General features: G+C 51.1%; 1 protein-coding gene across 5 annotated transcripts in view; it reads right to left on the bottom strand.

Moving 5' to 3' along the window:
- Nucleotides 1–1315: 1315 nt before the first annotated feature.
- Nucleotides 1316–22615, bottom strand: part of BDKRB2 (bradykinin receptor B2) — a 38588-nt gene continuing 17288 nt past the window's right edge. The window contains exons 2-3 of one of the 5 annotated variants that reach the window (XM_007129510.4): nt 8274–8385; nt 1316–5066 (exon numbers count right to left, since the gene is read on the bottom strand). In XM_007129510.4, the coding sequence (XP_007129572.2) occupies nt 3989–5059 (1071 nt within the window). In that variant the 5' untranslated portion in view covers nt 5060–5066; nt 8274–8385 and the 3' untranslated portion in view covers nt 1316–3988. Of the gene's footprint in view, nt 5070–5547; nt 5632–8273; nt 8386–8706; nt 9838–22615 lie in introns of those variants that run through there. The other 4 variants (XM_024131075.3, XM_028496368.2, XM_007129509.4 and 1 more) reach the window with 4 other exon arrangements.

The raw sequence follows: 22615 nt of genomic DNA, 5'->3' as shown, positions 1-22615 counted from the left end.
CATCACCATCATCATCACCATCACCAACATCATCATCACCATCATCACCATCGCCAACATCATCACCATCATCATCACCATCGCCAACATCATCACCACCATCATCACCATCATCATCACCATCACCATCACCATCACCATCATCATCACCATCACCAACATCATCACCATCATGGCAGCTCATGCATGTTGACTGCCAACTCTGTACCAAACTAGACACTTTCATACACTAATTCTGCTAACAGTTCTATGATGTGGATGCCATTACTATCCTCATTTTACAGATGAGGAAATATAGACTCAGAAAGGATAACTGAGATGCCCAAGACCACACAGCAAATGAGTCTGAGCCAGAAGCAGAACTGGAATCCAGGTCTGCTTGATCCCAAAGCCTTGGCTCTTAAACACTGTTCTTTACATGTATAGCTTCCCTATCATCGTCTTTGCCTTCTTAAAAGACGTCATTGGCTGCAGAGTGGAGAATATGAATTGGGAGATGGTGGTAGTTAATATCAGAGATGGGGAGACCAATAAGAGATGATGGTTAGACATAGAAAGAAGCAGATAGATCCAGGAAATACTTAGGTGGAATGTAAAAGAGGTGCTGATTCACTAGGTGTAAGGAATAACGGAGAGGGTTATTCCTCTTTACCATGAGCCCCAGGTTTCTGGCATGGATTGATTCATGTGGAGACAGAGCAGTGTCATTTCTGTAGACACAGAAAGCAAGTTTTTTTAAAAATGAATGAGTGAATGAATGCATGAATAATGAAGGGACCTCAAAATGGAGTGGGTAATGAGTTCCCCGTCACTGGTACTATGCAAGCAGTAGTTACACAACTGTTTGATCTAGACCTTGTCAAATGGAAGGCACCTAATAGATATATATCACATGCACGGATGATTGAATTACAGTCATCCTTATGATTCTAAGGCCTCATGGGGCCTCATGTGCACCTGATGGGTGCTTGGTAATGAGTCACCAATGTAGGAATATGGGATGGGAGAAAATATTCAAACGCTGTTGAAATTTCTTAGATTTGTACTTGAGTATATTTTAGAGTGTACCTTTTAATACATGTAAATAAGTGTACGTATTGGGTACATATAATCAAAATTGTTTTACTTATATGGATACACAATTACAATAGCTTGGACACTGCTGATTTATAGGACGGAAGCCCTAAAGTAGGTTGAGTGGAAATAAATGGAACCCCTAGCCCAAAGACTTCTAACCGCCACGGCAGTGTCTGTGACAAGACTCAGGTTTTCGGGCGTTGTAACAAATGAAAGAACTACGCAAAAATGCCTCATCCCTTTATTATGCTGGACAAAAACACATGTTTATGCCGTTCACCCATCTCTTCTTGTTTGTGAAATGCTCCCTCTTTACAATGTAGTATCTCTTTGGACCTTTCACAGGACAGATGTGCTTTATCATGGTACCAACACAACCCACGGGGCAGCTCCCTTCCCACAGGCCGATCGCTCCTTAGCACACGGGTGGACCCTAAAGGACCATTAGGAGCCCAGGGCTGTGATGCGGCTCTGCTCACAGGAGACCTTCAGACCATACACACCCACTGATGAATGAGTGGTACACATTCCAAAGCCCAGCCTCCTTTTTTTTTTTTTTAAATAAATTTATTTATTATTTATTTTTGGCTGCTTTGGGTCTTGCTGTGCATGAGCTTTCTCTAGTGGCGGCGAGCGGGGGCTACTCTTCGTTGAGGTGCCCGGCCTTCTCACTGTGGTGGCTTCTTGTGTTGCGGAGCACGGGCTCTAGGGGTGCGGGCTTCAGTAGGTGTGGCATGTGAGCTCAGTAGTTGTGGCTCGCGGGCTCTAGAGCGCAGGCTCGGTAGTTGTGGCACACGGGCTCAGTAGCTTCACGGCATGTGGGATCTTCCCGGACCGAGGCTCAAACCCATGTCCCCTGCATTGGCAGGTGGATTCTTAACCACTGCGCCACCAGGGAAGCCCCTAGCCTCCTTTTGTGTTACCCCACTCACAATATGCACATGTTTAACTTCCTTCTGATACTAAATGGTTCCTACTTCGTGTTCTAATGCGAAATGGTTCCTATTTCTTATTTCCTCTGTTTTCTTTCTCCAGCTAGAAGTGAGTATGTTTATTTGGGCAGAGGGGTGTGCGTAGCAGAAAACAAAGGCTGGGCTGGGGAAGAAATCTTCTGTGACTCTTTTTCTTTTAAAATCCAGAGCTGGATTGGGCAGTATTTATGGGGTCTTTGGCATCTGGCCCCCCAGATGCCAATCCTGCTGGTCCCCCAGGTTCTATCCTCTCCAGAGAGAGCCCGCTAACAAATCACCCATTTACTGATCGAGTGAGTGCTTCCAGGGCGCTGCCGACATCACACGTCCCGAACTCCATTGCTACTGGGCGTCCCTCCCTGCCTTGACTCTGAGGGCTTGGTGTTGGCGCCTGGGTGGTGCGTTCTCCGTTATCTCCACGTGCGCCGGCCACAGAAGGCAGATTATCAAACGGGTAGAAAAAGAAGAAACGAATTCCCCCTGGAGGACCTCGGGCTTGGGGCTGGGGCTGTCTCTTAAGCCCCTGGCCAAGGATGCTGGTCCAGCTTCCTCCTGCCTGACACCTGTATCGGCTTTCCGCCCCGTCCGTCACTGCCCACCCCGCCCTTCGGCACAACGACCCGCCCCTGCCCCGCCCACAGGAGGCAGAGCCGCGGACCCCTCTGCAGCTGCTTCTTTGGGCAAATGATCTACGGTTGGTTGGGGAGGGCGTTCTCCCACCTCCACTTAAAGGGTGACCTTCCCTGAAAATGCTTGTGTGTGCGCGCGCTCACGTGTGTGTGTGTGTCTGTGTGTGTGTGTGTGTGTGTGTGTGCGCACGTTGATGGGAAGGACAAGTGGTGGAAGGGGGCTAACATATTGAGCACCTAGTATGTGTCAGACACTGATGGGTGCTTTACACCACCATGAGCTACCGACTCTCCTCTACGGACCTTTTGCCGAACCTGTGTCTTTCTCCTTATAATAAATGTATTCCTGTTCTGTGGGTGTAATAATGCCTCACATTTACCTAGCACCTTCATTTGTCAAAGTACTTTTACGCCTGTTAGCTCCTTTAATCCCCCATCAGCCTCGTGTTACAGAGGAGGAAACCAAGGCAGGGACACAGCCACGCGCAATTAGTTATAGGCTGAGCTGGGGCGGCCTCTCCTCACCCCTCTGTTCTGCCCCACCCACAGCGCCTTGCTTGACCGTGTCTAGAACAGCCTTCTGGTGGCTGCAGGTGCTGACTTATCCCCACATGAGTCTGCAAGCTCCTTCAAGACCGAGACGGTTCTTTCTTTTTCTTCTCCTACCCACAGTGCTCTAGGCTGCATATACAGCAAGTGCTGGATTAGTGCTTATTGGGTTCTTCTTTGGCACAGACCACTTGTCTTTCCATGAGGGAAATGAAAGAATACTGGTCTCCGGGTTCACACCATGGATCTCTCAGAGTTTAACCTTCACTAACCTGAGAAATCATCCTCCAAAGTCCCAGCTGAGTGGATTAAAGAAACCCAGGGCAAAACTTCAGCTGAGCCCTGCGTGGCACTCAGCAGCTGTACCAAAGCTGGGTGGCATTTCTGGAGATCTGAGCTGTCACGCTGGGGCAAGGTGGGACACCACATGGGAGGGAAGCTCGGTCACTCCTGTCCCCGCCCCCAGGCTCCCTCCACTCCTGGGAAGCCGCATTCTGGTCTAGGGGTGGCAGCAAATAAGAACAATAATACTCTCGTGTTTCTGGAGCCCTTGGCTGTGTACCAGATCACTCCAACCTCACAGCCTTGTTATCTGCAACTTGAGCCGGGAAGGAATTTGCTGGAGACACCGACTCGCTGCCCAAGGTCACACTGGGGATTCCTTCCATTCCTCCTGGGGCACATCCTGAGAACCACTGTCCAACAACCGTCACCCACGTTAGTAGCCCTGGTGACATCTGCTCACTGGCTGCTCCCCACCCGCTACGACAGTTTGTGAATCTGGTGTTCCACTGAGATGGAGGTCCGCAGCGTGCCCATGGAGCTCTCCGTCTGGCTGGGCTCCGACCCGCGGCCCCCTTGCCGGCACAGCCGCCCGTACACCTCCCGCGACTTCTTGCGGAAGCTCTTGCCCACGATCACGTACACCAGCGGGTTGAGGCAGCTGTTGCTATAGGCCACGTAGGACGCGATCTGCGTGAAGACGTCGACCCAGCAGCTGGAGAGGACGTCGAGGCGCTGCAGCGTGTCCAGGAAGGTGCTGATCTGGAAGGGCAGCCAGCAGACAACGAACAGTAGCAGCACGGCCAGGACCAGCACGGTGGCCTTCCTCTCCGTCTGGACCTCCTTGAACTTCTGCATCTCGTTGTTGCGCAGCACGCGCGTGATCTGCACGGTGCAGAAGGCGATGGTGCTCAGGGGAAGCAGGAAGCCCACGGAGTTCAGGAGGCTGTTGGTGAAGACCTCCCAGCTGCGGGACGGGTAGACGATGACGCAGGCGGTGACGTTGTGGCCCTCGGCCCCGTACTCCCGCGTGGTCCGGAAGGCCAGCATGGGCAAGCTCAGGAAGAGCGTGCAGCCCCAGATCACCAGGCTGTAGAGTCTGGCCCAGCGCACCCTGCGCATCCGGCCCGTGGACATGGTCTTCACCAGGGCCAGGTAGCGGTCAATGCTCACCAGCATGAGGAAGCAGATGCTGCTGTAGAGATTCATGTAGAGCACGGTGTTCACCACGCGGCACAGGACTTCCCCAAAGAGCCAGTCGAAGTTGTTGGCGATGGTGATGGCCCAGAAGGGCAGCCCGCAGGCCAAGAGCAGGTCGGCCGCGGCCAGGTTGCCTAGGTAGACCTCCGCCACCGTGCAGCTGCTCTTGTGCAAGCAGAAGACGCTGAGGACGAAGGCGTTCTCGAGAGCTGCCAGTATGAAGAGGACCCAGAGGAAGGGGGACTGGATGGTGTTCAGCCAGCTCCACCAGTCGGCGTGGGCGCAGCCGCTGCTCTGGGGAGGGGTCCCGTTGAGAGCAGGTTCAAGGACTTGCGAGGTGATGTTGAACATTTTGTTGCTGCAAGAAAGTGGAAAAGAGGCAGTTACACCTCAAGGTCACAAGAGGAAGGAGAAACAACTGATGCAGAAGGAGAGGGGGATGCTTCCAGAAGGCAAAGTCAGGGGTGAAACTCAGGCCCTTTCTGTGCGGTATTCAGAGGCAGTTCAGGCACACCTGTGTCCCCAGGGTCTTAGAAAGGCGCCTCTGCTCCTTGGACTTAAACTGAGAGCTCCGTTCTTCGCCTCCAGGCTCCACTGGGATGTGTACTTGACCAGCATCCATCACCCAGACTAACAAACATGAGTCTTAGACCCTTGACCTCCTCGAAGCTTCCATGATGGGAGGACACACAGCACATTCCTTCCTTATCACAGGGCCACCCCCCCCCCCGCCCCCCGCCCAGGGGTGCTGGTCTCTTTCAGCCTCTTGTGGCCTGGCCATGGGTGAGCAATTTATTAGAACAGAAAAGTGATATCATGTCAGACAGGGAGATTCCAACCTGGCTCGGAGACCACAGTCCATTTGCCCACTCCCTGTCTCCTTCTGGCAGAGGGCAGCGTCATGCTTCCGTACGTTCCATCAGTGTAGCATGGATGATGAGCAGAGGTTGCTTGATGAAAAGGGAGGGGGAGGGGCTTTGGAGCCAGACAGTCCTCTGGGCTCAGTCCTGGCTCATTCATTAGCTGTGTGACCTTGGGTAAGTTAATTAACCTCTCTGAACCTTAATGTTCTACCTTGTAAAATGGGAATAACAAAATCTTCTCAGGGTTGTGGTGGGGACCTGAGACAAGGTGCAGAAAGCCCCAAGCACTGCACTTGATTCAATAAACATGAATAATTACCTGTCTTTTGTGAACTTATTAAAATAACCAGTGTCAAACTCCAGCACCACTGTTGGCAGATCCTTGCTCTTATATTGGTGATTTCATCATTAACTCACTGGCTCCTCTTTCACTCTGAGACTCAGACCAGCAGTGAGACTCAGACCAGGGGGCAGTTCACTTTCTGGAAGTTCCTCTCCGACTTCAGCAAAGAGGCATGGGGTTTTGGTAGACATTGGCTCCAACCCTAGCTGTGTTGTCTTGGGTAAATTGCTTGACCTTTCTGAGCTTCCACCTTATTGTCGTAGAGTCCTGCTCTCTCCCCGGCTTGCCTTGCATGGCTCTTGCAAGGTTTAAATCAAAGAGTAGGTATGAAGACACATTGAAAAACTAAAAGCACAATGCAAAGGGCAGGACTAATTGGGCACTTTCCTAGTGCTCCGTGGGGCGGATGAAGGAAGGTGGAGGTGGAGGGGCTCTTCCTGGGCAATTGACTGTTGGGTAGGCTCGTGGAGGAGGAGCTGAGCAATAGATGATGGGAAAGAATCTGCTGATTGTCTCTGGGATTTCCCAGAAAACATCCTGGAGCAGCTGGCTGGCTTTGAGGGGCCAGACTGGGGACGTGTGATGAACTCATTCATTGACGCAATTTATCTTCAAATGTTTCTTGAGCATCTCCTCTGTGCTGAGCTCCACTTTGGCTCTAGGGACCCGGAGGGGAACACCGCACGTCTCCTGCCCTGCCCGAGCTCCCAACACCTGCTGCGACCCAGTGTACGCGATGAGTGCCGAGGCGTGGGAGGGGGGGCAAGGGACACAGATGTGGGGGGAGGAGGCTGGAGGTAACTCTGGAGCTGGGTCTCAGAGGACGAAGAGCATGTCAACAGGGGCCAAGAAGGAGGGAGGGCAGATGAGGCGGGAGAAGCTTGAGCAGAGGCACAGAAGTGGGGCAGCCGCTGGTGTGTTCCGGCAGGTGGACTAGATGTTGGATGGGGGGGTGGGAAGTGGCAAATGATGGGGTGGAATAAGGGGATAAGGACAGTCTTCAGTGGGTGCTGAGAAAGTGAGGCCTTGTCCCTATTGGAAATACGCTCAGAAGGCCCTCCTAGCGGAGGGTGGTTTTAATATGTCCGCAAATTCTTCGATACTCCTTTCAAAGGGTGGAGTCTAATTCCTCTTCCAGTGAATGTGGCCAGACTTAGTGACCTGCTTCCCACCCATGGCGGCAGTGAGAGTGTGTGACATCCAAGACTCAGGCATAAGAGGCTTTGCAGCTTCCTCCTTGGCCTCTTGGGTTGCTTACTCAAGGGGAGGCTAGCCGCCATGTTGTGAGGACACTCAAGCAGCCACATGGAGAGGCTCCATGGAGAGGAACCGACTTGCCACCTTGGTCATGGATCCTCTGGCCCCAGTGAAGCCTTTGGTTAGATTCTGTTCCCTCAGCCTGGGAGTCTTCCAGCTGAGGCCCCAGACAACACAGAACAGAGACAAGCCATCCCCACTGGACCCTAAATTCCTGACCCATGGAAACTGGCAGGCTTCTCTGCAGAGCCTCTGAAGGTAAGACCTCCCCTACACGGTCCCCTTGGTCCAGGCTTTGGCCCGATTTCTGCAGGTACAAAAAACTTGTTTCCTTAGTGCCCCAGACCTGGGGCGCTGTCTCTCATGGTCCAGCTGCCTAGACACTCAAGTGTCACACCACATGCTGCTTGTTAATTTCCCCCACAAGGTAGTCCCTAGACAACAGGATGGCACCTGGCCCATACCTGGCTCTGAGAAGCCACAGAACCGTTAGAAGGTGGCCTGGGGAGTGCTTGACTGGGAGTTATAGGGCCTGTGTTCCATGGCCCCAGCTGAGATGGCCATCTGGTCACGTCCACAGTAGGTCACACCTGACACAGGACCTAGGGGCCCGGCTGGGCCCAGCTCCCCTTCGTCTTCCTAACGCTGCCCCCCTCAGGACTGACTCTCCCTTTCCTCTGCTTCCACTCGGGATCAATTCCCCCCACATTGTCTCTTTAGAGTGTTCAGACCTTCCCCAGAGGTCAGCCTTGTGTTGGAGACGTCTCGTCTCCATTGGAGACATGCCACATCTCTGTCTGATTTCTTGTGTTGACTTCAGAATTTCAATCTCTTTCTTTTCACGTTCAGCTGGGGTCATTCACACGTGACCCCCTGTAATGTGTGCTTCTCCTCCGGCACACCCCTCCCTCAAACAGAACAATCCACTCCCTATCCACTCCAGCCTCACCAGCCCTGGAGAACTTTTGTCTTTGGGTTTAACGTTGCCTGTTGCTTCCAGTGTTGTCCCGGAGAGGAGGGGCGTGCTCTCCTAGGTGCTCTCCAGCTTGTCCCCTCCCCTCTGCCCCATAAATAGTAAATCGAGGAATCCCTTTGACTCAACTGAAAGAGGCAGTGGTGGGCACGGCGTCCTCATGAACAGATTGGATCATTGCTCTCTTCCAGGCAGAGAACGCTTGGACTCAGAGGGGGACGTGAGTAACGGCCTGCCCAGGCTGACTGGAGGAGAAAAGACAGTTAGGTGGTGGGACCGGAGACCATAAAACACACGCATTCTCCGCTAGGGAAGAGAAATGGAGGCCTTCACTTAACAAATATTTATTAAGCATCCATCACACACTGGGTGCCAGGACATAATGTGAGAACAGGCACAGCGTCTGTCCTCTGGGGGCTTATGGTCTCACGGAGAAGCCAGACACGACTCAGTCACTAAGTTACTGAAAACTGACATAAATCCTATGAAATAAAATGCAAGGTCCCGTGACAGCATGGAATGTGGGGTTCTAAACCAGCCACAGGCAGGGGCTGAGTGGATATTTATTATGAGACCCGAGGGTGAGCAGGAGTGAGCTGGGTGAAAGGATGGTGCTGGAGGATGTCTGGGCAGAAGTAGCAGCGGGTGCAAAGGCCCTGGGGCAGGAAGACGCTGGGTGTGGATGTGTGTTAGGTCCTGGTGGCTGGATTGTGGGGGGGCCAGGGGCAGTTGCTGCCCATTTTTCTAGGCACGGGATGATGGAGACTGTAGAGGATCGATTCCAGAGGTGTTTAGGGAGGAACACTGACGTGTCTGGAGCAAAACTGGACATGGAGAGGTTGGAAATGAGGGTAAGGAAGGGATCAAGGGTGCTGCCACCCCCGTCCTGGTGCTGCTGTCTCCTATGAAGGGGATGAATGGGAAGGGCTAACTTGGAGAGACAGGATCATGTGTTTAGACTTGAACCTGTTAAGTTTGAAGTGCTTAGAGACTTGCACGTGGGTCTGGAGCTCAGGGGAGGGGGCTGGGCTGGAGGACAGGCTCACCCCGGTGCAATGGAGATGAATTAGACACAGGATCTCCAGGGCCTTCGAGCCTAATAGACAAATACAGAGGAGTGTTTCCAATCCACAGCTGTGGTCAGTGCTGCAACGTGCTCTCAAGTTCTGACTCGGGTCCTCACCCGAGCCCCGGGGAAAAGTGACGGCCTTTCTGCCCCGTGGGGCTTGCACTGGCGCAACCTCCCTCTCCCTCTTCAAGTTCAACTGCACTCTCATCCAGGGAGGTAGGCATTGGCCGTACACTTGCCTTGCAGAGGAAGAAACGAGGTGCAGAGAGGTGGGGTGACTTATCCAAGTGGTGCAGAGAGGCGGGGTGACTTATCCAAGTGGTGCAGAGAGGTGAGGTGACTTATCCAAGTGCTGCCAGTGTTGGCAAGAGGTGGAGGTGGGACTTCAACCCTTCTGGTGCCAGACCTGGAGCTCGGACCAGTATCCCACGTGACCTCTGGCTGCTGTCTGGGAAGGGTGTGAAAAGCTGTGTGTGTGCGTGTGTTTAGCCACGGATCTGCCCTGCCCTAGGTTTCAGCAGCTTCTCAGCTAGAGGAGTCCGTGCAGACCCTGCGCACCTGGCTTCCAGAAGCCCAGCTCTCCCAATGCAGTTGTGGGAGGTGGAGATCAGTTAGCAGACAATTCTGGAAATTTGAACACATTAGGAAAAAAAAAAAAAAAAAAAAAAAAGACTGCGTTGGTAAGCAGGAAATAAAGCCAAAGATCTTCAGTTAACACCCAGAAAAGGTCTCCCCAAACCCCCAAGCTGAGCTGAGGTCGGGATTTAGAACTTGCAAGAGATGCAATGCACAGCAAGTTCTTTTGATTTTTCGAGGAGGAGCGGGGTTAGGGGAAGGGAAGAAAGACCTAGTAGAATGCTTTTCTGAGGGGCCCTGCTGGGCCCATGGAAAGAAAATTCAACTAGGGGTCAGAGGTCATGTATTCAGATCATTCTTTCCTCAACAGCAATTATTGAGTGTTTTTCTGGTGCTGGAGGTTTGGTGGGGAAGAGTGAAGCTGAGCTTCCGCTGCCCCCATGGGGCTCTCTGTCCAGCCCAGGGACCTCAGCTTGCCTGCTCAGGTTACCATTTCCACCGAGACAGTGACAGCCACATAGCTAACCCAGGGTCTGCCAGCTCGGTCACCCTGGGGAGGTGGCAGCCCTCGCTCACTGCCCTCTGTTATGGGTCTGCACGGCCAGGTGTCCCCAGATCCGGCAGGATCAGCCCAACTGGACCCTAATTGTTTGCTAATGATTGTCAACATTGCTCTCCTGTTCAAAACGAAGTTGAGGCCTTTTCTCTTTCAGATGTCCAGAGAGCAGGCAGTTTGAGGACCAGGGAGAAGGTAGGCGTCTGGGGCGCCTCTAGTTTCTCTGCATCTGCTTTGGATGCTTCGCGCGTGGGAGCATCCATCAGCCCCTGCTTCTCCCCAGCCCCGTCCCCGGAGTGCAGGGACCACTCCCAGGGGATGAGATGGCTGCCGTCTGGCTTCCCATGGGTTTTGGCCCATGGGGGCACCAGCAGGAGGCCGAGGCAGGGAGGAGAATAAGGATGGGGTGCCGGCTCCCGGCTCCCTCCTTTGGGGGGGCCTCCAGGGGCTGGCTGGGCCTGGCCCGATCCACAGCTCCTATGGGGGCCCTTTCCAGCTGGCTGTCCAGGGATGCTGATAAGTGCCACCTCCTCTTGCTGCTCGGGCCTCAGGCCCGGAGGGAGGGAGGGACGAGGGTGTCGTCTGCCCAGGCCTCTGCCGCTCTAGCTCTGAGGCCCTGGCAGTGTCCCCACGCGCTGCCTGCAGGCAGAAAGCGGACCCTCTGTTAAACTTCTCTCCCGCTAACCAGTATTAGCTGGTTTGAACGTGCCCTCTCTTTCCTACTGGACCCTGACTAGTGTACCTTGGGATTACAAACTCAGATGTCAGAGAACTGTTTAAGGGACTGCCGGGGGGAGGGCGCGGGCGCGGCGCGGCGGGCACGTCGGCGCTGAGGGGGGTGGCCATCGGGCGTGCGGTACTCCGGGTGTTATTTGAAGGGGTCCCTGTAGCCCCCTGGGCCTCGGTGTCCTCATCGACACAGCTGGCGTGGGAGCGGGGGTAGGGCGGGGGGATGGACCCATGCCGCCTTCCGCCTACTCCGAGCCGCGTGTCTGGGCCGGGGCGCTGGGCCGATGACTCCGCAGCTGGGCTTTCCCCTTGTTTTTCAAACTGATGCTTTAGAAGAAACATCCAACGTTCTCCCTCAGAAACTGGTCCAAGAAGACTTACTTTAAAAGTATTTCCTTTGGTTGGATCACATAAACACTGGCTCTTGGTGCTGCGGAGAGTATTTCCATTTTAGTCTCAGAGGGAGTCTAGTTTGGTTCCCCAAGAATCCATGTCTGGGGGCTCTGCGGCCGTGGCCACCCCAGGACACACAGCGTCACTTTCTCAAGGGCCAGGATTTGCCTTGTATGGAGCCCCTGATCCTGGAGCCAGCTCGTGCCCCGTGTTTTGTGGCGGTGTGCTGGAGATAGGAGGTATTTCCCAAAGCGAGGGGTGTGGACTGGATGGTAAATAACCTCGAATCGTTGAGCCACTCCTCTGGGTTAGCCCTGGAGAAAGTGTCTTCAGCACCTCTCTGGTGTTCATAACCCACCTTTCAACAAAGACAGCAGGCCCAGCGCCTGGGCTGGCCCCCAAATCTAGCCAGACTTTAACCGGATTGTTTATGGTCCATTGTATTTATTTTTACAGGCTTTTTTTTGGGTGACAAATGGCACTCAATTTCCATTTAAGTTGGTGATATGTAGTTACCAGTTCAGAAGTGAGTCGCTCTTAAAGAAGTAGCTGTACAGGTGACACAGATGTCAGAGCCTGTGCGTGGAATGACCGAATGAGGGAAATACAGCCTGAAGAGTCTAGCTGGAAACTCACATCGCAGACGGGGAACCCAGCCCCGCGGTCAGGCTTACAGGCTCTGGAGCCAGACCTGGAATTGGGTCCCCCCTCTATCGGGTCATTATTTAACCTCGTGGTGCCTCGTCTCTCTCAACTGTAAAATGGGGGCTAGTATAAAAAGAGCCCTCACCACCTAGGGCAGCTGTGAGGAGTGGATGAGTGAATATACGCGTCCAATGCACGAAGCATGTGGTGAACGTGTCCAGGATGGGCGCTGCTTCACCCCCCCTCCCCAGGGGGGCCCGTCTGCTGCAGGAGCCCCCCACGTGGCCTGCTCTCCCACCCACAGCCCAGCTGAGGTTTGCAGACACAGTACCACAGCTGGATGGGGAGATGAGTGTGTCGCTGGGACATCACCAGCCTGCTGATCCGGGGGAACCCTTGAGACCGCACAGTTCTATCCTGTTGGGAGGGTGGTCCCCTTTTGCCTTTTGCCTCCCCTCTCACAGTGATAGCCTCGTGTGTGGATGCACGCATATGCTCCTGTCCCGTTATATTAAATACACCTGCCTCGCTCGTCCTTCCACCCTCTGCCGTGCCTGCTGCTGTGTTTGGCACATCCCAGGCTCTTGGAAAACATTTACTCCATAAGTAAGTAAAATCTCTCGGACCACCCAGCAAATTGGAGTCAAGGCCAGAGCTACAAAGAACCAAGGTCTCCCGAATCTCAGCTCAGAGCCCTTTCCTGGACTCCTCCCCGGAATAAATGTTTTCCTCTAAAATCTGCTTCATGTGATCGCTGAGTAAGGAAGCTGTCTGTAGGGAGAAGTGTGGCCTGAGTACAGTTTCCAAGGGGCTTTTTCTCCTTTTCCCTGAGAAAAGGTCAGAGCTGTCTGTCGGGGAAGGATGGGGTTCTGGGAATTCCACCTCGGTTCCAGGAACACCTAAAGAGCTGAATCAGAAGATCCATTCAACCTTAGACGTCCATGTGGGCCCTTCTTGCGTTTGGACACTTTGTGGGCCTGGAATGTTTTGGAAACACTTACTGGGGTGGAGGTCGGGTGGCGGGAAGCGGGGGGGAGCCTTGAGAAGCGGAGCCCCTCTCCCCACCTGCTTTCTGCAGCCGAGGACGGGGTACGCCTCCCTGACTGCTCACCCTCACAGACCCCGGGCCCCTGCTGGGCTTCATCTGTTTCCTGTTTCTTACTGTTAGCTTATTCTGTTCAGCACATCCTGTTTTCCTCACCTTGGGTTCTGTAGTTTTAACGAACGAGCAACTTTATCTGATATCCTAATACCAATCCTTCCCCTTAAAAAAATAACATCTCCCTTTTTCTCTTAAAAGATAATATGACCACAGTAAAGAGCATTTAAAAATACGAGAATCTTGCGACTTCCCTGGTGGCGCGGTGGATAAGATTCCACGCTCCCAGTGCAGGGGGCCTGGGTTCGATCCCTGGTCAGGGAACTAGATCCCACATGCTGCAACTAAGAGTTCGCATGCCACAACTAAGGAGCCTGCCTGCTGCAATTAAGACCCTGTGCAGCCAAATAAATAAATAAATATTTAAAAAAGTAAAAATACTAGAATCTCTCAGAGTTCTATCCCCAAGCAACTCTTTCTACATCCACACTCAACCAGCTTTTCATCTCCTGTGGTTTTACGTAGAATAGCGCATCAAGGGGATTTTTCCATGTTGTTCCATTGTTGTCATAAGGATGCCTTTAAAAGAAAGCATTGTATTGGTTTATTGTTGTTTATGAAACCATTCCTCGATTCCGATCCCTTCGTATGTAATGTATTTCCACGGGGCTCCATCAGGATGATCCCAAGGATATTTCTTACGTTCCCACCACCTCTGCCTTTGCTGGGGCTGCCCCTTCTGCCTGAGTGCCCTTCTCGGCCCTCTGCCTGAAGGTGACGCCAGCTGAGTCACCAAGCCTTCCACGGAACCTCCTCCTTAAGTGCCCTACGATGGCTGGTTTTATGTGTCAACATGTCTAGGCTACAGCCCCCAGTTATTCAATCTAATACTGGTCTAGGTGTTGCTGTAAAGGCATTTTGTAGATGTTATTGAAGTCCCTCATCAGACTTTAAGTAAGGGAGATTATCCTCCAGTATCTGGGTGGGCCTGACTTAATCAGTTGAAAGGCCTTAAAAGCGGAACTGAGGTTTCCCAGAAGAAGAAATCCCACTTGGGAACAGCAGCTTCAGTGCATGTCCAAGAGTTCTGGCCTGCCCCTCCTGATCACCTTACTGATGGATTCTGGACCTGCCTAGCCAGCCCTGCAGTTAAGTAATCCAGTTCCTCCTTGCAATAAATCTGTTAATGCATTTCTCCCACTGGCTCTTTTTCTCTGCTGAAAGCCCTTGAGCAGTGGAGTTCTCTTCCTCCTCTTCCCCCTCCTCCTTCTCCGTGACATGCATTTAGGGCAGGTCTCTCAGAGATGCTTATGTTGCTTCATCTTTTCTCTGTTCCATGCCCGATGCCTATGAGGTACTCAATAAATGATCATTGACTGACCTGACGGAGGGCAGGGCGATCCTTACTTGTCTTTTTCTCCCCAGCAGACACATCTGCAGGGTAGAGGCAAAGGGAAATGGAAGAACTTACTGTGTGCCCTTCCTGCTACATCCTCAAGACTGTACTGTGTGGTTGATACATCATGATTCCCATATACCAGACGAGAAGGCAGAGGTTTAGCTAAGTAACCTGAGATAGTTCAAGCTCACAAAGCTAGCCAGAGGCAGGGCCAGGAGTCAAACCCAGGTCTGCCTGAGTCCAAACCCCGAGGCATTTTTCTTGCATCAGAAAGCCTCTCCCCCTCGTCGAAGTTCCTGGTGCGAGGTACCCCCTCGGAATAGTTGAGGGATTAAGTGGGCTTGCAGACTTGGCTGTCCCTGGCCTGGAGGGGGACAGGAATGAAGTCACAGTGACTTCATTCCTCAAGGGAAGAAGTTTTGTGCAGGCAGCTGCAGGCGGGCAGCTCAGACGAGGGCTCAGCTGGCCATGTGGAGGTGGCAGGGGAGTCGCACAGGGCTAAAAATTGGCAGCCCGTGGGATTCGGTCCCTGGGACCTTTTGGTAATGTGGGTTTTGGAGGCAGGAAAGCTCAGTGTCTCAATCTCGCCAGTCACTTGTGGTTTGGACCTTGATAGGAACTGCAGAGGGCAAGACACAGTGTGTGTGTGTGTGTGTGTGTGTGTGTGTGTGTGTGTGTGTGTGTGTAAGAGCATGGGTTGGGTGCCCCGAGATGTCCCTAAGGGGTTGGAAAGACAAGGGACCTGGGGTTTCATGACTGAGATACAACCAGCTCAGAATCCCAATTCCAACAGTTACTAGCTGTGTATAACCTTGGACAAGCAGCCCAACACCCCAGGGCCTCAGCTTCTTCATCTGTCAGATGGGAAGCTAAGAGCACCCACTTTGTGGGGCTGCTGTGAGGATAGGAAGGTTAATGAGTATAAAGTGCTTAGAACAATGCCTGACACACTTTAAATGCTCTCTATATGTCAAGGTTTCCTTCCTCTCTGCTCTGTATTAGGTTTCTGCAAACAATTTTATTGGAAAAAAAAGTTCTACTTAAAAAGAAAATGTTCAGTCTACCTCCAACCCCTCATGACAAAGGGGGAAACTGAGGCTCAGAGAGGTGAGGAGATGCCTAAAGCCACACAGCAAGTAAATGCCAGCCTGCAGAAAGAGCCACGGCCCGGCCTGTCTCCTCCTGGAGTGGCCTTTTAGGGGTCTCTTCCAGGCCAGAGGTGACCAGGGCTTGGGACACACTCACAAGTCTGGGGCCACTAGGGACAGAGCCCAAGTGGCCGTCTTAATGGAAGCATGGGTTCCTATACCCAGCACATTCCTCCTTCCTTCTCCTGCTCCGGAAACCCTTCCTGGGTTAACATGACAGGATCCTGGAATATTAGGGTGGGAAGGGCTCTTGGACACTATTTCACCAGGCCCCTGTTATATAAGTGGACACGGAGGCCCAGAGATGGTGGACATTATCCCAGGACACACAGCCAGTTAGTGGCAGAGCTCAACCTTGAACCCAGGTCCTGGAATTATGGTATCTAAGCTCCCTGTGTTTTGTTTATTTGTTTGTTTGTTTTTGTGGGTTTTTTTTTTTAATCATCCTACAGCTGCTCCCATCCCATGTAGAGACAGGGCTGTGTGCTAATGTCTGATTGTGAACATGTTCAAAAACCCAAGCTCATACCCACAGCCCATGCAAAGGGATGGTGAGGGCATACACCAGAACGTTACGAGCTGCTGCCTTTGTGTGATTAGAAAGATGTTCCTCTGGGAGAAAATATGTGCAAAACGATGTGACCGACAGGGCTTAAGCTCCAAAATGTACAAACAGCTCATACAACTCAATAACAAAAAACAAACAACCCAATCCAAAAATGGGCAGAAGACCTAAATAGACATTTCTCTAAAGAAGACCTACAGATGGCCAACAGGCACATGAAAAGATGCTCAACATCACTGATCATTAGAGAAATGCCAATCAAAACTACAGTGAGGTATCACCTCACACAGTCAGAATGACCGTCATCAAAAAGACTACACGTAATCCACGCTGGAGAAGATGTGGAGAAAAGGGAACCCTCCTACACCGTTGGTGGGAATGTAAGTTGGTGCAGCCACTGTGGACGATAGTACGGAGGTTCCTTAAAAAACTAAAAATAGAGTTACCATATGATCCAGCAATCCCACTTCTGGGCATATATCCGGAGAAAATTCTAATCCAAAAAGACAGATGCACCCCAATGTTCATAGCAGCACTATTTACAATAGCCAAGACATGGAAGCAACCTAAATGTTCATTGACAGATGAATGGATAAAGAAGATGTGGTATATATATATATACGATGGAATATTAGCCGTCCAAAAGAATGAAATAATGCCATTTGCAGCAAAATGGACGGACCTAGAGATTATCGTACTAAGTGAAGTCAGAGAAAGACAAATATCATACGATATCACCTTTACGTGGAATCTAAAAAATTATACAAATGAACTTATTTACAAAACAGAAACAGATTCACAGACATAGAAAACAAACTCATGGTTACCAAAGGGGAAGTGGGGGGGGGGATACATTAGGAGTTTGGGATTAACAGATACACGCCACTATATATAAAATAGATACACAAGGTCCTGTTGTATAGCACAGATATTCAATATCTTATAATAAACTATAATGGAAAATAATCTGAAAAAGAATATACGTATATATATATATAACTGAATCACTTTGTTGTACACCAGAAACTAGCACAATATTGTAAATCAACTACACTCCAGTTAAAAATGTTTTTAAAGAACGATGTTCTCTTCCCACTTTCCTGTATGTTCTGGGGTTTCTGTTACAAGCACGTAAATAATTTATAAAGGGAAGAAATAGAAATCTTTGCACGAGGGTAAAGCAAAAAGCATTTAGGGTCCAGCGGGAGTGTGTTGTCCGGAAACGCCTTTGCTCAGGAACGGCTCGGACTTGGTGAGCTGAAAAAGCTCATTTCCCCGTTGACACTCCAGCTCCTTGAATGTCCTGGTGGCCCCGGGGGTGGCCCTGGCCCTGCTGGGGCAGGAGGAGAGGGTGGCTGACCTGGGGCTTCGGCCCCATGCAAGTGTGTGCCGTGACCTGTCTTCCCATCCAGCCCGGTTTATAAAACATGGGGGAGGAGGAAAACACCGTGGGGTCTCTGAGCCAACCACAGAGACAAAACTCCTTCGTGGCATGAAGGGATTTGGGTCCTGACTAAGATGCGTGCAAAAGGAGTGGTGAACGCCAAATTTGAGGCAGGTGGAGTTTTATCCCTTCCTGCACAGGGTCCCCACAAGATGCCCTTGGCTCCTAAGGGACTGGTACCTGTTCAGTTCCCGGGAGTGGCCTTCCTGCCCATTCATTCATTCATTCAGTCAACAGACTTCGATTCCCCAGTGTTTGCCTTGCTCAGTGTGAGATATCATGGGAAGGGCACAGGCACAGTGGGCAGGACAAGAAGAATTTGGACATCAAGCCACAACCCAGTGCCATCCTTCAAGGACCATCTCAAACGTCACCTCCTTTGAGAAGCCTTTCTTGACCTCTCAGCCAGCAGAGATGTCTCCCTTGTCTGAGACTCTATAGCAAAGAAATGGAAGGGTGCAAGCCTCTGGGCACCAGAGCCCTGGGTTCTGGTCATGCCTCCATCACCGAGTGCCACATGTGACCTTGGATAAATGCTTTGACAACGCTGGGACTTCATTTCCTCATTGAGGGAATGAGAGATTGTACTAGGTGGTTCTGGAGACCTTTGTAGAACCATGTCCCTAGAGGGGAAATGAGCTGCTGTGGGGAAGCAGTGAGCTCCCTATTCTAAGAGGCATGCAAGCAGAGGCAATAGGGTCAGCACACTGAATCTTCAGGGTTCATCTCCTCACTCGTTGGCATCCAAAAACTGTTATGGAGATGGGCGGAATAAGCCAGTCTTAGTAAGTTCACCTTCACTGGGCGTGGTGAAACAGAGGTGTCTTCCTGCCTCCCTGTCTGGCTCCCTGAAGCCTCCAAGGATCCCAGGTCCTGGGTACTGGCCCCGCCCTGTCAGGCCTGCCCAAGTCAAAGCCACAGTCAAGGCAACTACAATGAGGTACCACCTCACTCGGGTCAGAATGGCCATCATTAAGAAGTCTACCGATAACAAATGCTGGAGAGGGTGTGCAGAAAGGGGAAGCCTCCTACACTGTTGGTGGGAATGTAAGTTGGTGAAGCCACTATGGAAAACAGGATGGAGGTTCCTCAAAAAACTAAAAATGGAGTTGCCATATGATCCAACAATCCCACTCCTGGGCATATATCTGGACAAAACTATAATTCAAAAAGATACATACACCCCTGTTTAGAGCAGTACTATTTCAATAGCCAAGACATGGAAACAACCTAAAAGTCTGTGGACAGATGAATGGATAGAGAAGATGTGGTACATATATATACAATGGAGTATTACTCAGCCGTAAAAAAGGAACAAAATAATGCCATTTGCAGCAACGTGGATGGACCTAGAGATTATCACAGTAAGTGAAGTAAGTCAGAAAAAGAAAAACAAATACCATATGATATTGCTTATATGTGGAATGTAAAATATGACGCAAATGAACTTATCTATGAAACAGAAACAGACTCACAGACATAGAGAACAGACTTGTGGTTGCCAAGGGGGAGGGGGTGGGAGATGGAGTGGAAGTTTGGGATTAGCAGATGCAAGCTAGTATATATAGAATGGATAAACAACAAGGTCCTCCTGAAAAGTCAGGGAACTATACTCAGTATCCTGTGATAAATGGAAAAGAATGTGAAAAAGAATGGGTATATATGTATAACTGAATCACTTTGCTGTACAGCAGAAATTAACACAGCATTGTAAATCAACTATACTTCAAAAAAAAAAAAAGCCTTGCCCTAGCCACATGACTGCTACCCTCTGCCCAATTCCACCGAGGGAGGCTGTTCTCCTTGGAATCCAGGGAGTCAACCTTCAGAATTCCAGAGCTCTGGGCTCTGTCAGTGTGATACGTTTTTTAGAAAAGAGTGGGAGAGGTACATATTTCTTAGAGTTGATCTGCAGAGCTTGGAATCCCCCAAGAACGGAGAAGCAGAGAGGAAGGGAAACGTTGGGCCCATGTCCCCAGCTCCGGCTCTCACATCCTGCCTGGACGCAAGAGCCAGGCAAACCTGGGATGTGTCTTGGCTTTTGTTTGGCTGGGTGACCTGGGGCAGCCGACATAGCCTCTTGGTAAAATGGGCATAGCTTCCCCTGAAAAGGGTGTTGTGAAGACTGGCAGCAATGTGTAAAGTGCCTGCAACTTTGTTTGCATGTTTCTAAGTACATTATAGAGTAACCTCTGCATGTAGGAACTATTATTATTATCATCCCTATTTTACAGATGGGCAAGCCGAGGTACAGCCTGCATGGTGGAGCTGGGATTTTAAACCCAGGTGGTCTAGGCCAGACCCCCAGATTTGATTTTTTATCTTTTTATCTTTTTTATCTCTTTATCTTATCTTATCTTTATCTTTATTTAGCTTATTATTATGGAAGTTTTGAATATGCACACAGGTAGATGGACTAGCATCATGAAACTCCACGTATCTACCACCCAGCGCCAATAATTGCCAAGTCACGGTCAATCTTGTTTCTTCCATACCAAACCCCACCCCAGCTCTTCTGTACGATTTGAAGCAAATCTCACACGCCTATCATTAAACTGTAAATCTTTCAGGGTGCATCTCTAAAAGATAAGGACGCTTTTTTTCAAAACGCATCATCACATACCCATTATTCCATCTAAAAGAAATCCACAGTCAATCCTTACCAGCATCAACTATCCAGGCAACTATTCCAATTTCCCATTGTCTCACTCTGATTGCCAAGCAGTAGTCTAAGTGCTTCCCGTGAATTAAGTCAGGTGATCCACACCTATCTTAAATGGAGGCACTATCATTATCCTCACTTTATAGATGAGAAAACAGAGGCATAGAGAGGTGAAGTGACTTGTGTAGAGTCACACAGCTAGTAACTGGTGGAGCTGGGATTTGACACTGGAACCTCACGACACTGTCTCTATGGTGTGAGGACAGGGGTAAACGAGAGCTGGCTCCTGCCCTCAGGTGTCTCCCAGGTGATGGGGAGTATGCCCAGGGGTGGGAGCACAGGAGGATTCCTGGGGAAGATTTAGACCCTGCCCAAGAGCACCAGGCGATCTCAACTGTGCAGCGCTCACGTACAGCTCTGTTTCCTTGGCTTCTCTGCTAGGACGCCTGACACAGCCAAAGCATGACGTTGTTGATGGGTGACTGGCACCATCGCTCTGGCCGGGTTGAGGGGGCCGGCTAAATCTGGAGGCAGGGAGTCAGAGGCTGTGGCAGCCAGGAGGGAGAGGAGATGGTGCCTGAGATGGAGGGGGGATGGAGGGAGGGAGGAAGGCAAGGAGGGAGGCGGAGAGGGAGGGAAGGGGAGATCCAGGGAGAGGGGACAGAGGGAGTGGGGGATGGAGAGGGGAAGATGCAGGAGGGTGAGAGAGAGGGAGGGGGAGGTGTAGGAAGAGGAAATGGAAGAAGGCAGATGGATTCCAGAGAAGGTGAAGCATCAGTAGCCTTGAAAAGGGTGGGGAGAGGGAGGGCAGGACAGCGGAGGGAAGCCCTCTGGCTCTGGGGTTGGTACCTCCCCCTGCAGGATCTCAGGTGATCCCCAACTTCTCAGAAGGCAGACAGAAAGACCTGAACGTTTTCTCTCAACCCCAAGCCTCTGCTCCTCTTGAGAAGCAAAGGTCTGTCAGCTTCCTTTTTCCTTCATTTCTGCCTTTTGTAGTTGATGTACAGCACCCTGGGACTATTTGTCCTGGCGTGGAAAGCTCGTCCCCGAGAGCCACATTCATGCCGCCTTCACCACCGTTGAGCCCCTGGCACGGGTGGACTCCTGGTAAACGTTTTTTCCATAAACACTCTGGTGTTCCCTCGGACTAGCCCAGGACCAGCACTCACAGGAAGAAGCTCCTGCTGCCCTGCCGTGCGCCCTTGGGGACCTCTGGGCAAGGGTGGGCTTCTTCGGGCCGATTGAGAGGAGACAGAGGCAGTGGAGTGCTGGCACATGTTACCAACTGGATCTCGGGGGGGGAAAGCGCTAACTGGTAGCATCTGCAAATTTCCATGTTGTAAATATTCCCACCGTGGCTGATTTCAAGCCCAGCTGAGCTCATGAAATTCCTGCCAATGTGACAGTTGATTCCCGCCTTGCCCTGCCCAGAGCCCCAGCAACCATGTCTCAGGACCTTGCCTCCCTGCCCACCTACCCTGCTGCACAGGGCAGGAGCCCTTCCAACTCCTAGTCATCCTTCAGATCTAGCTTAACATCACCTCCTCCAGGACGTCTTCCTGGACTCTGAGTATCTCTGCACAGAGGCCCTTAGCTTCTGTGCTCTCATGGCTCTCAGTACATTTATGTAAATAGCTTGTTTAATTGGTTCTCTCCCCACCAGGCTGGGAGTGCTCTGACTGCAATAAATGTCTCAGTCTTCCCTCCAGTGTATACCCATCTCCTAGCGCTGGGCCTGGCCAAGGGCAGGTGCCTCACGAAGTATTGTGGAAAGGATGAATAATGATGATGATGATGTTGACAGCAACGCATATAGCATCTTCCATATGCCAGTTCCGTTCAGAGCACATAGCAAACATCAAGTCACTCAATCCTTACAACAACTCTAGACAGGCATTGCTAACCCCATTTTACAGATGCGGAAACTGAGCCTCAGCAAAATTCAGCGGCAGAGCCCGGCCTGGGAAACTGCAGAAGCGCCTCCCTCAGTCCTGTAAGAAAGGCGGAGCTCGCAGCCTTGTCCTCATCTTAATAAACAACAAAACAGACTCCGACATCTCGAATAAACAACCTAACCTTGCACCTAAAGCAATTAGAGAAAGAAGAACAAAAAAACCCCAAAGTTAGCAGAAGGAAAGAAATCATAAAGATCAGATCAGAAATAAATGAAAAAGAAATGAAGGAAA

Source organism: Physeter macrocephalus, chromosome 11, assembly GCF_002837175.3.
Source record: "Physeter macrocephalus isolate SW-GA chromosome 11, ASM283717v5, whole genome shotgun sequence".
NCBI lineage: Eukaryota > Metazoa > Chordata > Mammalia > Artiodactyla > Physeteridae > Physeter > Physeter macrocephalus.
The sequence above is the reverse complement of the archived record's forward strand: the minus strand, read 5'-3'. Positions and strand labels throughout refer to the sequence as shown.